Source organism: Syngnathus acus, chromosome 23, assembly GCF_901709675.1.
Source record: "Syngnathus acus chromosome 23, fSynAcu1.2, whole genome shotgun sequence".
NCBI lineage: Eukaryota > Metazoa > Chordata > Actinopteri > Syngnathiformes > Syngnathidae > Syngnathus > Syngnathus acus.
In genome coordinates this window covers 1,956,919-1,974,014 of record NC_051107.1, presented here as the reverse complement: position 1 = coordinate 1,974,014, position 17,096 = coordinate 1,956,919, and the positions used below count along the sequence as shown (strand labels likewise).

At 44.6% G+C, this 17,096-nt stretch overlaps 2 protein-coding genes and 1 non-coding gene across 3 annotated transcripts in view; 1 reads left to right on the top strand and 2 right to left on the bottom strand.

Annotated features, from left to right (window-relative positions):
- Positions 1-17,096, top strand: part of wnt5b (wingless-type MMTV integration site family, member 5b) — a 35,296-nt gene that overhangs the window by 5,406 nt on the left and 12,794 nt on the right. The window lies entirely within an intron of this gene.
- trnag-gcc lies at positions 1,013-1,083 on the bottom strand. Its single transcript has one exon. It is a non-coding gene; the product is annotated as a tRNA-Gly (tRNA).
- On the bottom strand, positions 9,533-12,293 carry fbxl14b (F-box and leucine-rich repeat protein 14b). The gene has a single exon (XM_037243548.1). The coding sequence runs from the start codon at positions 11,668-11,670 to the stop codon at positions 10,468-10,470; it is 1,203 nt and encodes a 400-aa protein (XP_037099443.1). The 5' UTR covers positions 11,671-12,293; the 3' UTR covers positions 9,533-10,467.

Sequence of the window (17,096 nt, the reverse complement as noted above, 5' to 3'; positions counted from 1 at the left end):
ATGAGTGAATCGAATAATCGTGTTTGCATTTGAAATTTCTTTGCGGATGCCGGCAAAGTTCTAGGCGTAAACAAACCAAAAAAAAGTCTAACTACTCGACCTTGTCAAATTTTATTATCAGCTCTATTTCAGCAACACACGCACAGGTCAGTCCAGCTCTCGGGCTTTGTTGATTATTTCTGCCGGGACGATCAAAGTCCACCAGAGACCCCTCCCTCCCCCGCCACCCTCCCCAACCATCCATTCTTTACCTGTCTGCCATCTTTCCATCGATCCATCTGAGTACAGGAGTGAATACTACATTTGAAAAATCATCTTAATTATGACTTGCTCCCCTTTAATATTGCAATTTGATTTTCATGATTAATGCAATGCAATCATTTTCATGGCCCATGTTCCAAATGTAATAAATTAGCCCCGCCCACCCCAAAGAATAATTATCTGATCTATTCTCATGCTCTCTTCTATTGTCGTTTTTGTCGTGTCCGATGATTGTATTGTCTGTTTATTTATGTATTCAACTGCTGGCAACTAAATTTCCCCCCGGTAATCAATAAAGTATCTCTCTATCTCTCTTTCTCTCTTTCTTTCTATCTCTCTATCTTTCTCTCTATCTTTCTCTATCTCTTTCTCTATCTCTTTCTCTATCTCTATCTCTATCTGTTTCTCTTTCTCTTTCTCTCTCTCTTTCTCTCTCTCTTTCTCTCTCTCTTTCTCTCTCTCTTTCTCTCTCTCTTTCTCTCTCTCTCTTTCTCTCTCTCTCTTTCTCTCTCTCTCTTTCTCTCTCTCTCTCTCTCTCTCTCTTTCTCTTTCTCTCTCTCTCTCTTTCTCTCTCTCTCTCTCTCTCGCGCAAGAGCAGCTGACAATGAGTAAAGCTGATCGTAATACCAGTGACGTTATTTTATTTATTTTTATTTAATCCAAACAAATGTCCGCCTGTGGTTTAAAATCCCGTTATAATGTTAGGGTGAATGGAGTTTGGGGGAAGAAAAAAAAAAAAAGAAAAGTAAGTTGCATTGGCCGGGAATCGAACCCGGGCCTCCCGCGTGGCAGGCGAGAATTCTACCACTGAACCACCAATGCAAGTGATGGTTGAGAGCGATAAAAAACGGTATTAAATCTTGCATGTGTTCTTGTTGCAAAATTTGCTTTCCATCTATGTGATCTACTAAAAAAAACCAACAATGTCAACCCCCCCCCCCCCCTTTTTTTTTTTTTTAAGGATTTTCTTTTTTTTCCTCTTCATTTCCCCTGCATGCGGGCTGGCGCAGTAAGCCTGGCTGCTTATGAATTCCCTCTCTGTCTCTGAGCTCAGGAGCCTGAAGGTCTAACCTCCATTTGAACTCCTGCATGGGTGTGCGCGCTCGCATGTGTGTACCCCTTCGGTACCCCTCATGTAGCGAGGCCGTACTGTATGTTTGTTGACATTTTGGGGTGACAAATGAATCCAACCATAACTCCAACCTCAACCTCTTCCATCGTTGCGACTACCATTTGCCTTTCTCCTCTTTCTCGAAGGCTTCAGCGCCTAAGGCCACATTTAAGGGTCATTAAAAGAGCGCTTGTGTGTGTGTGTGCGTATGTGTGTGTGTGTGTACACTCCAGGGCAATGGCCCTTCCTCCCATGTCCAGAAAGGAAATACCAAATTACTGAGGCCCCCGCCATTTCTCTCATTCTTTCCCTCCCTCACGCCCTCGCTTGCTCTTTCTCCCACTTTCCCCGTGGGATACGTTTCTATTTTTTGACCGCCTATTATCTGTTTGGCAGCTTTGTCGCCGTATCCTATTTTTATTGCAAAATATATTTGGCGTTTCTGGACTTGTATTACATGTAGCAGACAGAAAGCCAGTCTATATGTGTGTGTGTACGTGTGTGCGTGGGTGTGTGTGTGTGTGTACTGGAGGTGTTCCAGGCCGCCCGCCATGCCAGCCAGGCTGAGCTGCAGCCACCCCGCTGGGGGTGGAGGTCTCAAGCCGGCCCCCCGCCACCACTGGCATGCTGGGTAGAAGTAGGGGGGCGGGGTTAGCCATGGGAGGAGGGGGGGGAACGCTGGAAGCAGTCATGACCTCCAAACGATGGACACCAGAGGAAGAGGAGGAGGAGGTGGGGATGGAAGAGGAATGCTGGGAATTTTTGGCGAAGGAAAGAGTCTAGGAGAAGATGACAAAAAAAATGGAATATTGTGGATAATCAACATTATTTTGATTGCATTAGCTGGAAAAAGGTGGAGAGAATTATGAACAGTTCGAAATAACGAGGTCAAAGGTCACATTAATGGTGCAGAAATGTTTGAAATGATTCATCTTGGTCTCATCTCTTTAATCACAAAAACCTTGCATTTGAACAGGGGTGTGTAGACTTTTAAAAAAAAAACAGACTGAATTCACACAATAACCAAAGCGGGAGTGCCGATTTGAATTGTTTTGCCGAATTGGACAGGTCCAGATGTTTATCTTCTCAAAGCAACGACGCATCTGGAGCGCATCGGCGAGCCGGCAGGCTCGCAACCTTGAACGGTTCGCACGAGGGGATAGAAAATTTTCTGTTGGGTGGGGGAGGATAGGCGGGGGGGGGGGGTATATTATTCTATCCAGTGGGTGGAGGAGGATGAGTTGTGTGTGTATGTGTGTATGTGGGAGGGGGTGATAAGATGGAGGATTATCAAGGGAGGCGAGGGATGTTTCTAATGAGGAGGGGAGGGGCCTGCGGGGGGGGGGGGGGGGAGACAAGTGTCAAGTGTGGCATTTACACATGTATAAGGGGTGAGGCGGGGGGGGTCACGCCGACTGGCACGGTATGCGGTGACAGGACAGCCTTAGTGCACAAAATCAATGAGGCTGTCTGCGTGTGCGTGCTTCTCTTTTTTTTTTTTTTTTTTTCTCCTCCCTTGAGTCACATGACTGCAAAGCGCAGGTGAAGTCGGCCAGCTATTCCTCCTTTCTTCGGAATAAAAACATCTTTTGTCGCCGTCGCTTGTTTGGTCGTTACCGGATCAAATATTTATGACAGAGCTCTTTTCAGTGAGTCGATGGAACCATGCACCGAGGACACCAAACATAAAGTACCCGCAAGTACCAGAGAGACGGATGACTTATATTGCTTGCGTGTGTGTGTGTATGTGTGTGTACTTGTCTTACTGTGTTCGTGTGGACCTTTAGCTGTAACAAAATATTCTAGTATATTTAGGAATATTTTTTTAGAATGGAAATGAAACCAACAATTATTAATCATTTTTTTTGTTCTTCTCCCCTCATTGTGTCAACTCTACACATCCATACACTCAAACTAAGTGCACTCACACACATACACACACACACACGCATACATACATCACATTCCCTCTTCTTACCACCCACACAGAAAGGAGGACAGATACAGGCCACAAAACACACACACACACACACTAGTTCTCACCATGCTGAGCAAGATCAGATGTCAGCTCCACTGACACAACACACACACACCACACCACACCACACACATACACAGGGGGCTGTATTTTTCTATTCACCATGCTCTGTATCCCTCCCTCTTTTGGAATATATACATTTTTAAAACCCTTCTTATATGCGGTCCACACATATACACACACACACACAAGCACTATTGGGAAAAGTGCATCCAGTGGAGAGTGTACACAATTTTAAAGACTGCTAAAATGTTTTCTTACAGCTGTTAGAAAAAAAATAAGCGTGAGATGGAGAAGAAAAAAAAAGAGGGTCGATCACCTCACCCTGCTATGAATGTAAGCAAAGTGTATTCATAAGAGTGAACATGGACACATACAAATGGCTCAACACACACACACACTCACATGAATAAATGATGCTTCGAGAAAAACAGCGTGAATGAAGATGTCCTCCATGCACTTAAAAAAAGTAATAATCAAAATGCGAAGGACACTTTTGATTTAATTACACCCTATTTGTCATGTACAAAAAGAAATTAGTGGTAAATGGGTCTACTGTGGGTTTTAAAAGTCTACACACCCTTGTACAAATGCCAGATTTGGGGATATAAAAAGGAGACCAAGATAAAATTGGAAAAACTTGTTATTGTGACCTATACTCTGTTGATGAATATGAACTATATCCTTTGGAAAGGGGATGTTGCATAAGTGCGCACACCCTTCAAAGTGTCGATGTTCTCCTGGACATTTCCTGACATTATCATTTTGTTTCATGCAGAAGCTGAGGTTTTGCACCTGCCGTTGTTTTGAATTAAGGCCTTGGAAAATTAAAGAGAATTATGAACCATTCAAGATAACAACATTAGCACAAAATGCTAACTGCAAATAAAGTTCAGCTGTTCGCAGTCTTTTCCTGATGTTCTTTTTGATTTCTACCTGGAGCCTGAAGTTTTTGTTCTAACTGACTACGATTTGGAACTGTTCATAATTCCAAAGCTCATCAATTTTGCGATAAAATTGCCAAAACGACAGCTCTTGTTTTATCGTAGGCAACCCTTGACGGAAATGAATCCATATGCACATATTTGTCGAAGCAGTTGTTTTTTTGTTTACATTTGCATGTAAACAGCATGTTGAATAGCACGCACGTCGGTGTAAACACGAGCGTGCCGCATTCATCCCTTCCTTCCGTAGGAGCCCCATTTGTATGTAAATGCTCATTCCGGTTGAAGGCAAAGGACAGCGAGAGCACGTTGAGGAGGCAGAATGTAGATGCAAAGACGACACAAATGTGGAGGAGACGCACAACTAAAGTGCAGGCGTGGGGGGAGAGAAATAGAGAGAAGGAGGGGGGGGAGACAGAAAGACGAGCTCAGCAAGAGAGGAGGAGGGGGAGGAAGAAGGGAGGGTGGGTGATTTTGACAGCTCGCAGCCATGACAGCAGCAGAAGGTGGGCTGTGTGTGCGTGTCTACACTCACACAAAAGACCAAAGTTTCTCATTCCAAGGGGATTTTTAAACCTGAAAAAAAAAATCGAAAGCATTTCTACCAGGTCTTCTGATCCCGCATTCCGATACAAAACAACATATAGCTCTCTATCTCAATTTTTATGAAAATATGATGTACCTAATGAAGTAGCCCCAGTCACGTGTGTGTGCGTGTGTGTTTGCGTTAACAATCTTCTCTCCCGTGCCCAAAGCCCAGTCAAATCAAGTACAGTGTGTGTGAGTGTTTGTGTGTGTGTGCGCGTGTGTGCGCGCGTGTGTGTCGAGGCTTATGTGCCAAACCAGATCAATATGAGCTGATCAATAAGAGAAGACAGCTAGAAGGACCATAGGGACAACACACGCACACGCACACACACCTCTTTGTATTCCAGCCTCACTCCAGCCTCTTCCCTCCACCTCCTATGTCTCTTTCATATCTCTTTCTTGCCAAACACGTTATTTCTTCACGTTTTCCGGTTGGCCTCCCCAATTTCCATTTGTGTGATCAGTGAGTTTTTAATCTTTAAAAAAGTGATTTAAAATACAAGGAACACGTCGTTAGAGTTAATTGCACAGTTGCGTTTCAAGTCGTATTTTTTTTTCTTTCGTACAGTTACCGATGCGCAATGCTAAAGGCGCTCTTTGTTCACGCATGCAGCACTTCCTGTCAAAATGTGCCACAAAAAAAAAAAGTCCGTTTCTCTTTCAGCCTGTCTCCCCTGCGTTCTGGGAAACAGTGTGACACATTTTAAGCAGCAAAAAGCAGGAAAGTTTCTCTTTGTCAATGCGTGAATGACACGCCGGGGCCGCCACTCGACAACGAAAACATCACACCATAGCTTCTCAGCTGACTGGAACGGCGGCATTTTTTTTCCTCCACCCCCCCACCAATCAAATATTCAGCAGCGAGGCCCGTTGTGTGATTGGAAAATGAAGGCCTTATAGTTTTGAAATGAAAGATTTATTCCGCCGCGCTCGTGTCCAATTCCGCCGAAGAAGCCTTCGGCGTTCAAATTAGAGCGTTAGGTACGTCTAATGAGATCCAATACAAGAGAAGTACAAATATCATTATTTTTGTTAAACACTTGACTTGAAAACTTACAAAGCTCCACTAGCTTCATGCTAGCATGCAATGGAGAAAACCAGACAGGCTAAAAAAAACTAGCATCAACATCACTCGTTCACTCCCAGTTGAGTCAAAGTCGATCTTTGACGACTATAGGCGTCAATGGCAATGAATGAGTTGAAACTACGTCATCTTATCGTTATTATACTGCCCTCCGGTGGCCAAGGCACACATATCAGAATCAGCATTCATCATGCCTTGTAATAAATGATCTCGGTGTTCAATCATGCATTCCGGATGATGTCACTTTAGAATCAGGATGATGTCATTGTTGCTTCTCTGCATCAATGTTTAATGCTTGAAATGGGAATAAAAAATATACATTTTTTAAACCTCCTTCATAGGTCTCTAGTGAAGAAATGCAGCTCATTACCTTGCTCAGGAATGTGCGGGAAAGGTGTGTGTGACTCTGTGTGTGTTGAAAATAATTAGCTGGTCTGCTGGGCAGCTTGCTACGTGAGAGAAGCAGCAGGATTTTTTTTGCATAAAGTTTTAATATGAATGTGTGTGCTTTGCCAAACTTTACTGGATTCGAGGCGTATCTTGGAGCAGTTTTCTGCCCATGTGTGTGTGCGCATGTGTGTCGTGGGTGTGTGGTGTGTGTCAGTGGCCTTATGGTATTTTAACATGGCTAGCCGACTTCTAGCAGCTCACAGTCAAAGTGACTCAGAAATTCCTCTCTCTCGCTTCATCTCGCATGTTCCTCTTTCTTGCTCACCGCCTACTTAATATGCATAAAAATGGTTTCTTTTGGGAAATCCTACTCGGTTTGATTTCACGTGACCTCTGACACGAGCTTAAGCTTTATTTGAATAGAATGTCAAGAAAAACCTAACAGTTTGTGGATCGTGATTTAATACCGTCATTCAAGTCATTGTGCTGCTCCTTCTGATGTTTGCTTTGGCCACTAGGAGGCAGTATAATAGAATCGTGCAGACAAACAAAGAATAGCACTTCTAGTACTGAAAATAAAAATAAAATAAAAATAAATAATAAATTAATACAATTATTATTTTAAAATTATAACAAAATAAAATAAAGAAAGAAAATAAAATGAATGATGTGAAATTTAGAAATCTCTCAACGCACACTAGACACTCCCCCTCTTTTGCACCCGCCACTATCCCGAGGGGGTGGAAGGGCAAAGGGGGGGGGACTTCAAAGCTCCGTCTACTGTACCCCGGCGACACCTCAGCACCAGGTGCCGGCTTGAAGGAGGAAGAGGGGGAGCAAAAAAGCAAAAGGACACAAAAGAATAAAAAAATGACCAAAAACGAAAAGAGGCTAAAAGTGGAGCAGGGAGAGAGAGCCACAGGCAGACAGAAGACTGGAGCCACAAACAAGAGAGTTTTGGGTGGGGGGAGGGGGGAGTGAAGGGTCAGTCGCATCAGGCTGCTAATGCCCCCCCCCCCTTCTCCTCAAAGCTTTGTTATCAAGAGCGCCAATTCCCCCTTCTCTTTTTTTAAAAATGGTGAACTGCTACTTTAATGACGAGCAATAAAAGTCAGGAAGTTTTGACGCAGCTAGCGACGCGATCACATACCCCGCAAAGTTCAAACGGCACACTATGAACAAGTTTTTATTGGATGACTTTTGCTCCGCGACCTAAATGCCGAAAAACTCAAGCAGGCCCTTTTTGTCTAATTTGGGGTCTTTGCAATGAACCGCTTAGAAAATCCATCACTCATTCAGATATAAATAAATAGAGGCACGCTGTGAGCGAGATGACGTTCCGTTAGCGTAAATCTCTTCTGCCGTGCGCTTTTGATCGCAAAGGCAGCGGCACAATTTTTTCCCCGGAAACGACTGCAAACTGGGTGATAAAAGAAATAGATAGGAAATCATAAATTGGAGGTTATTTATGTGCTTAAAGGCCTCAAAGGCAGACTGTTAACATGTAGCGAGGTTGGATTTGACTCTTTTGCTGACTCGCTGGTTTTAGCAATTAAAATTAAATGCTCAATCGGATTTAGGTCAGATGATCGGTTTGGCTGTGGCATGACTGGCTGTATGCGTCTGGTTATTGTCCATTAGCACTGTGAAGCACTGGCCAATGAGTTCTGAAGATATTTCGGTAATCGGTCGTGATGTCGTAATTTGCCGATTTGTCGATAAATGACGTCACTGTTGCACATTGAGATTTGTTTCAATATTTATTGTAAGGAATCATTAACACGTCCTTCACTTAGTTGTTATTTCAGAAGTGAGTATGAAACTGGTAGCGTTCATACATTAGCTTATCTCCTCTTTTACGGATAGCGTGACCTTTTAAAGTCGCGAAATATGAAGCCAGCGCCCTCAGGTGGTTGGGGGGGGGAGGGGGGGATAATTAGTTTATCTTGCTACTGAAGCCAGAAGCGAGACGGATGCTTAAAAAAAATCCCCAAATGATCACTTGTTTTCTTGAAATGGAGCAAAACAAAATGGAATTTTTGTATTTTTGGTACTTAGTGGCTCAATTTTGAGTGACGGTCATGATAAAAAGCATCTGGAGGCAAGTTATTACATTCCAGTTGATTTTTACAGCCATGCATATTAAAAGAAGTTATTTCCTCATTAAAATAGTGCAAAATGCTCACTTTATTTATGTGATTTATCGAGCCGGCGTAAGCGACGGGCGACCACCCGGCCGTCGCCTGTTTTATTTGCACTTGTAATCAAACATAATAGTTGACGAGGAGCCGTAAAAGGAGGCGGTGTTAAAGCTGTCATTGCCGTTATTAGCCCGCAGAGTTACACGTTCTGGCTTCCGGGATGTCACTGGAATCGATGGCTAAAATAACGGTATGGAAAATATAGGCATGGATTTTTTTTTTTGTGGGGGTGGACATTTTGTCCCTTTGGTCAAAATCCCCACGGACATGGCATCAGAGGGACAGAAGGGAATGCCTAAATGCTTTCAATGATGGTGTGGAATGTTAAAAAGAAGTGGGGGGGTAAAAGGCGAGTGGGGGGTCTCCTGGTTGGCCTAAGATCTGGTATGCGTGACTGAACAAGAGGAGAGAGGGAAAAATCCCCACCACTCAGCCCCCCCCCCTTATTTTTGCCAAAACCTGCCTTTTTAACTTCAAAACACACACACAATAGCGAGTGAACTCACACACTGTACACAGCTGTCACCCCGATAAATAATATGCTAATAATAGCGTTTCGTTTAAAAAAAAAAAAAAAAAAAAAAGGGCATCCGATAATATATAACAGTGCGGCGCCTCGTGTTCATTAATTACAAAGGCAATGCGGCTAAATCAAGGCATCCATTTTGAGTGTGCTCATAAATAATAAAACAACACAACAGATTTTTCCTCTCCTCAGCTCCTCGGAATGAAAGGCAGGCATGATGATGATGATGACGAAGGTGGGGGGGAGTGGACGCCAGAATAAATATGCTAATCCTCACCAATGTGGAGTCACTAAAATCAACACAAAAGGCGCTTTTGATTCATTATATAAATATCTTTAATTGTTTTTTTTTGCTTGTAAGAATATAAAACAATTTAAGTTCGGAATTCTTTTTTTTTTTTTATCTTTTGAACATTTTTACAAACATAATATACAGAACATCTTTTTTTTTAATCTTCAGCTGTTTCAGCAGGACGCACATCCGTATTTATCAAGCAGGTCGTTTGCGTTACATCAAAATAAACGCGCGCACACGTTGCCAGTGCGTGTGTGGGGGAAATAAAAAAACAAACAAAAAAACAACAACAACAGAAAGAAAGATGTGGTCCGAGCTTGTAACCCGAGAAGCCAAGGACGCAAGAAAAATAAATCGATTGCTTCTTATTCCAAGCATGACTCTGAATGGGCTCGGGGTATTTTTATCCAAGGGGAGGGATGGAGAGAGCGAGGAAAAAAAGAAAAAAGAGAGAAAAAAACATTCTCCTTTAACAAAAAAAATGGAACCCTGATTCATTTCAATCGATAAAAGGGTAAAGAGATAATCTAAATCACTTCAATTTGAAGCAACATTTGTCCCCAGCAGCTTTAACCGCCCCCCCCTCCCCCTTCCACTGAACTACCTGAACTTCACGCGTGTCAACTTTTTTTGTGTGTATGAACGAACATGATCGGGACGCGCTTTTGATTCGAATAGAACAGAATCGCATACATGAAACGGGTTTGCATAACGGTCAGATGATTGCGAATTGTCTCTTGAAATAGTGAGGGAGGGAGGGAGGGAGGAAGGGGGGGAGACACAGACAGTCCCTCTAGGCACATTTTCTCCTATTTTCTGGTTTTCCTTCCTTCTTGTGGAAAAACAAGCTCTTACGAGGTAGCCGAATGTTTTTTCTGTGGCGGGATCGCAAAATAAAAAAAAGTTGACGCCGTGCTCCAAATGGCTTTTGGGGGTGGGGGGTGGTGGGGGGGCAATGCATCGTCATAATTGCATCAAACTCAATATGAGATTCGTTAACACTTCCCGACCAGCGCGTGATCCTGGCCATCACCTGACTTTCTCGCTTTCCGTCATCTGCCAGAGTCCCAAGTTGAGCACTTTAAGGCAGGGCAGCTGCGTGATCCGCTCCAGCCCCCTCTTGGTGATCTTGGTACATCCATACAGGTCGATGCCCGCCAGCTGGGTCAGGTGGTCGGCGATGAGCTCCAGCCCTTTGTCGGTGATGCGCACGCATTGGCCGATGTTGAGCGTCCGCAGTTCGTGCATCTGCCGCACCATGCGGTTGATGCCGTCGTCGGAGATGTGGCACGAGCACAGCGATAGCGACTTGAGCTGGTACAGCCCCTGGGCGATGTAGGCCAGCGTCTGGTCGCCGATCTTGTCGCAGAAGGAGACGTCCAAGCCCGAGAGGCGCAGCGTGCCCATGGCCAGGTGCATGGCGCCCGTGTCGCTGATGTTGTCGCACGAGCGCAGATTGAGGCTCCACAGGGAGCTCATGTGCGAGAGGTGGATCATGCCGGCGTCCGAGATGCCGCCGCAGAAGCTCAGGTTGAGCACCCGCAGCTTGGCCAGCCCCTTGGAGATGTGCTTGAGGGACAGGTCAGTCAGTTTCTGGCAGTCCTGCAGAGTCAGGTACTCCAGGCTCAGGCAGCCCTCGGCGGCGCTGCGGGTCATGCCGGCCAGGTGGCCGATGCCCACGTCCGAGACGTGGCGGCAGGACCTCAGGTTGAGGCTCTTGAGGTGCTTGAGGCCCCAAGCGATGAGCAGCAGCCCTGTGTTGGTGATGTTGCTGCAACCGCCCAGCTCCAGGACCTCCAGGTTCTTCAGGAACTGGGCGATGCGACCCAAACTGGAGTCGGTGATCTGCTTGCAGAGGCTCAGGTTCAACACCCTCAGCGAGGGGATTTCCTGCACAAACGCGTGGCCCAGCCCGTTGTCTGTGAGGTTGTAGCAGCCCGAGAGGTTGAGCGACTCAATGTTGGGCATCCCCTGGATCACGTAGCTCAGGCTGCGGCGCAGCGACAGGATCTGGACCCTCCGGATGCCCCTGGCCTGGAGGCTGGGGAACAGCGAGGGGTTGGCCCGCCGGAGGTGCAGCTTGGCCTCCACCCCCCGCCACACCGACTTGTGGTACGACGCGTCCCTCCAAGCCAGGCACACTTGGGCCACCCTGCCTTTGTCCCTCACGTCCAGATAGCTGAAAATCATGGCCAAAATTTCCGGGAAGAGGCACGAAATGTGCGTCTCCATTGTTTTTCAAAACCCAGGCATATAAGAATTAATACTCCACACCGCCACGGCTGAGAAAAGGAAAAAACCCTCTTTCAGTTACAAAAAGTAGCAACAGTCCCCCCCCCCCCTCCCTCTCACAAAAACCTGACTTTTCTTTTCTGCTCTTCCAAAGTGTGCGCAATCGAGCCAACTCTTGAGCGCAACGTGAGCCGGTTGTGCTAGCGCAGTCACATCGAAAAGAAGCGAGACAAAACAGCCCAAAAAGCGTATATTCCTGCCTCCGCCAAAAAAAGAGGAGAGGGGGCGAAAGGAAGGAGAAGGAGGCGGAGGAAAGGAGGAAACAGCGTCAAACCTTCCCCCTCCTCTCTCGCTCTCTCTCGCGCGCTCTCTCTCCTCTCTCCTTCCCTCCCTCACACGAAGCTTCCTTCTTGGATTCTCGCCGCAAAAAGGCGTCCACTCTCAGCCCAGCGCGGATCCAGACGGTCGTGCATTTCAGAGGCGGAAAGTAAGAGCGACCCCAACGACTCCGAGTACTTGTTCCATGGCGGGCGGAGCGAGGAAGAAAGACTCCGGAGGATGATTGAGCGAGAGAGGCGAGGGGCGTCCTGCACTCTAAGCCTTTGTCTGCTCTTTTCAAACCGACTTGGCAGGGACCCCCGCACTCTACTCGTTCGGGAGGGGTGAATGTACATGACAATATTAATCAAACATGTTTAAAACTTCACTTTTCACAACTTGTAAAAACGTAATAAAATGCATCCGCCATACTAATGGATAACACATAACAAATTGACGTGTTATAACTAAACAGGAAGCGTAATTAGCAATCTTGCAAGATTGTTTTCTCCCCCTCCGTGTCAAGCAGTTGGTTCATCCCGCCTCAGCTGGAACGGTGCGAACAGTTTCCCTTGGAAACCAACTTCTTACAATTCAGTTCACTCTGGGCTTTAACCCTTTAAGCGGACCACACAGGAAACAGGAAAGTCAACTAGAGAAGTCTATTCACTTTTCTTACTTGGCTGACACCTTTTGTGTTTCGGTTTAAGTCTTTCTTTTTGCTGCAATGAGGGGAAATCCTCCTCCAAAACGAGAAGAGAATACAGCTAAGTCCTATGGGGGCATACAGTGAATAGCTGACAAAAATGTATTGGACACCATCACACTGAAATAAATTGAAATAGCAACCAATACGTTTCAGTCATTCTTAAATGGCGGATTGTTTCAGGTTTGTGGCCAATAAGTATATTTTAGACACATGTTTACTGTCATCATAGGTGTTTCTAAGCCATTTTTCAGCACATTTCTCAAGCACCCTTAAATTGATGTCCCTTTTAAACAAGCAAGAATTGACCGTACTTTGTTGGAATGTGATATTTTAACAGAAAAATTAAACCTTTCCCCCCTCCCTGTCTCAAAATGGTTTGTTCCACCCACCTGGGCTCCAGAGATACGTATAAAGAGACGTCATAGTGTAAATCACCAATTGTCAATCAAAAAATAAAACTGATTTATTATTTAGACTTGATTTGTTTTCCAACTAAATTTGTGATCAATCAACTGACTTTTTCTGTGTCATCCTGGAGGTGTTTTCACCAAGTGTCAATCTTGAAGGTGCTGCGTTCAACCCTCAAGTCAATTTAGACTACATTTATTTTCCAGCTAATTTTGTGAATCATTTACCCATCCAAATTATGTCAAATGTAGCTGAGATTCCCAAAGTAGACATACAGATGCAAATAAATAGCCTGTATAGGTCTATCTTTCTCATGTGGAATATTTCTTACCTTAGCAACTTTCTATTATAATTTTCAACTCATTATTGCTGAATTTCATTGTAGCTCACTGTGTTTGTCGCTGGGTGGGAATTTTGTAACTCTTTTTTTCAAAGTTTCAGTTAGTCAGGGGACAGCACCACTTTCCTCTGTTTGAATTGTAACGGGAAGAAACTTTGGTTCCTTTTCTGCACAAGTGAAACCAAGCTTGTTTAAACTGCATTGAAAAATCTAAGTTTGACTAAGAATTGCAGCGGTGTCCTTAAATGACTTACTGAGGCGATAAATTAACCCCCATAGTGTTAAAAAAAAATCCTCGTGTGTGTTTTATTAAGGCCCAATGTAATCATTTTGAAGCTGTTTGTCATTTCGCATCTGGCTTTGCTTAAATTATGACATTCATCATTAATTCAGTAAAAAAAAAAAAAAGCGCGTGTTGCTGGAGAGGTTTTTCGAGCTTGGGCGTCCAACTCTCTTCCCCTGCAATGGGCCTCTTTTTCCCACCAGTCTAACCTTGGACTCTGTGTGTGTTATCTCCACGCGTGTGCGTGTGCATAGCCTCTTCATTCAATGGAACATATGTCTGTGCCTATGCTTGCATCTGCCCCACCGAGTGTGTGTGTGTGTGTGTGTGTGTATGTGTGTGTATGTGTGTGAGAGAGATAATATGACAGGGGAGCCGTTTGCTGAAGCCAGTGGAGTGTGGCCGAGTGCTTGAAGAGAGCAGGCGAGGGGGAGGAAGAGTTGATGGGGAAACGTAGAAGTAGAGTGAAATAGAGAACAGGGATCAGGTGAGGATTAAATGGGTGAAACAAAATCAGCAATTTAGGATTTTTTTTTGGGGTGGTATGGCATTAATTTATATTTGTGGACGCAATTTGTGCAATGTTTTGATTATAAATGTGTTTTATAAGCCAAAATATGAACCTAGCATGATAGCATTGGTTTTTTAGCAATGCTATTATGCTAGCAACCCTGGCTAATCTAATGAGTTTAAATGGAATTGTGTGTCTCTGAAGATAATTATTCGTCAGTATAATCAAGCAAGTGTGACTAATATGAAGGTGCTTCAACCTTTTATCCAGCGTGCGTCATCAAGGGCGAAACAAAGCAGTCCCCGGCGGCGGCCGACTCCTACAGCACGTCCTTGCTACACCTGGACACGCCATCCGCTGTATGTGTCATGCATTTTCAAAGCGAACGGTCGTGATGTGAATACTAAGTGTAGTGGCCAGTACAAACACTTTTGATTGACAGCGTGCGTGCCACTAGGTTAGCGTGCTAAGTTTTCAGAGTTTCCGTGGCAGAGACCAATACGGGTTTGCCGGCGTGGTCATAAACTATGATGGGATTAGCCTCACCCTCGGGGCTCGTCTCAATTAGAAAGCGAGACTGATCATTTCCTGTGCAGGCTCCGTGGACTCAAATGTGATATTTGTGAGGCTCAAAAGGGAATAGAAAAGCAGTCGCCTGTGGGGTTGAGTGTGATTCAGTGGCAGGGAAAATGTTTGTCTTCTGTAAATTAAAAATATGAACAGATTTTTGCAATGTTTGATGTATAATCTGGATTTGATTCGGATTGAATTTGGTTTGGTATTACGGTGTTTCAGCAGAATCCTCAGGAAATTAATAAATCGGGCAAATTTAGCTTGCCGGCGCTCTTCCCAAACTCTGAGCGGAGTCTTAGAGGATAAAAAAAAAATCATGCTAATGCACCTTCATGGTTTAGCCAAACAAATGTAACTTTGAGACGACATAAATCTGCACGGCTCCCGCAGAGATACAGAAGCTTTTTCCTCCAGCTATTTTCATCACATACAATTTTGGACCAATAGTATTGATTTGTAAAAAAAAAAAACAATATGACAACGACCGTATTTGGATTCATAAGTTTTCCTTGGTGGAGGTAAGGAGGAGAGAAGAGCAAAGAGGTGAAAACACAGAGGGAGGCGGGACAAAAAGCCACAGGCTCAGTGTTGAGCAGCAAGCGCTGAGCCTCTGCATGACCTGCTGCCTGCCTGGCCTTGTGTGTGTGTGTGCATATGTGTGTGTGTGTTCCCTGCATGTGTGTCTGTGTGTTGCCTGCTGAGCCCATGCTCGCACTCACACTGTGCGAGAGAGAGCGGGGAAATAAGCAGTGATGGGAGGAAGAGGAGTATTTTTAGTGGGGATGAGGAGGGAGAAGCAGTCACATGATGTTTCTGGAGATGGTGTGTGTGTGTGTGTTTATATATATATGTGTGTGTGTGTGGCACCTCCCCAAAGTCTGACAAGTCGTGTCATGCGAGCGTGTAAAGTGCTGATGTATGCACGGCCCGCTACATGTGCGATCCGACGTGTTGATGAATCAGGGGGAGGATCGTCAGCGGATAATTGTTGCTGGTTGCCAAGGCGACACAAGCGTGTGTCAACTTGATAACCCCCCCCCCCCTTACCTCCTCCTCCCCCCCCCCCCCCCCCACCCTGAAAGCTGACACCTACCAGTGTGGCTTCTCCCATGTCGGAGCTACACACACACACATGCATGCACACAGCAGCGGGGTTGATATGAAAGTGAAAGCAGACAGTGACATTGATGCGGCGAAAGTTTGTGTTCGTGTGTGTGTCTGTGTATATATGTGTGTGTGTGTGTGTGTGTGTGTGTGTGTGTGTGTGTGTGATATAAATCTTTTATGTTGCTTTGAGGTGTTTCCTACCGCCACCTGCACAGCACTTGCACGTATGGAAGTCAGCAGTATGGCTGCTTTCAAAGAGCCGCACACTCATTATTCTCACCTCCTGTTTTGGGCTTTTATTTTTCAACCCCCTAGCCCCCACCCATGTCCGACATCTCGTGGCGAAAACGCACTAAAGGTGTTTCAAGAGGCGCATGCAGCACCTGTGTCGAGGCCTCAAAGATAAAACGTGCTTTCTTCCTTTTCTGATCCTCCATGCCAGCAGGTGGCAGTAGTGTTAGCAATTTGCAATCGATCAATTACAATCCTGCGTCGTCATTCAAAATAGAGATAAATTTCGCCTCATATGCATTAATAACATAATTCGACAGATAGTAGAAAATTAAACAATGCGTGCGTCATGATTTGTTTGCGTGTGCACCTTGGCCACCAGGGGGCGGTAAAATGCAAGCACACGTAATATTCAAAGAAGGGTTTGACATTTAAGTCACTAGTAAGCTGCAGTAATATTTGTCAGAATGCCTATTTGTTCCAGAAAAAACAAATATGCTTTGTAATTCTCATTTGTTGATGTTTAAACTTCGACTTTGATTCAAAATTTGTAGCTCGCTGCCAATATTTAGTGCTTGTACTCAACATTTCGTCTTCAAGTTAAATGAAAATAAAAAAACACCAGCCAAGCAACCACTCATGTCTTGAAAAATTCGTAAATTGTACCTTTTGTACGTCGAGATACCACTGTACTAAATTAGTCATCTTTTGACCACTCGCTAGCTTGACAGCTAACAAGCTAGCCACCTTGCAAACACTATTTTTCAAAGTAAATTCAACATATCCTTAAATACCATTTGTTATATGGTTTCAATGATAAAAAGTGGTGCATAAAATTGACTATAACCTACAAAACCTTGTTTTCACACTAGATATCTCCTTTCAACCCATCACAACAAAGTCAAATTCACGCTTATGGCTCGCCTCCGCCGTGTTTTGATGCGAT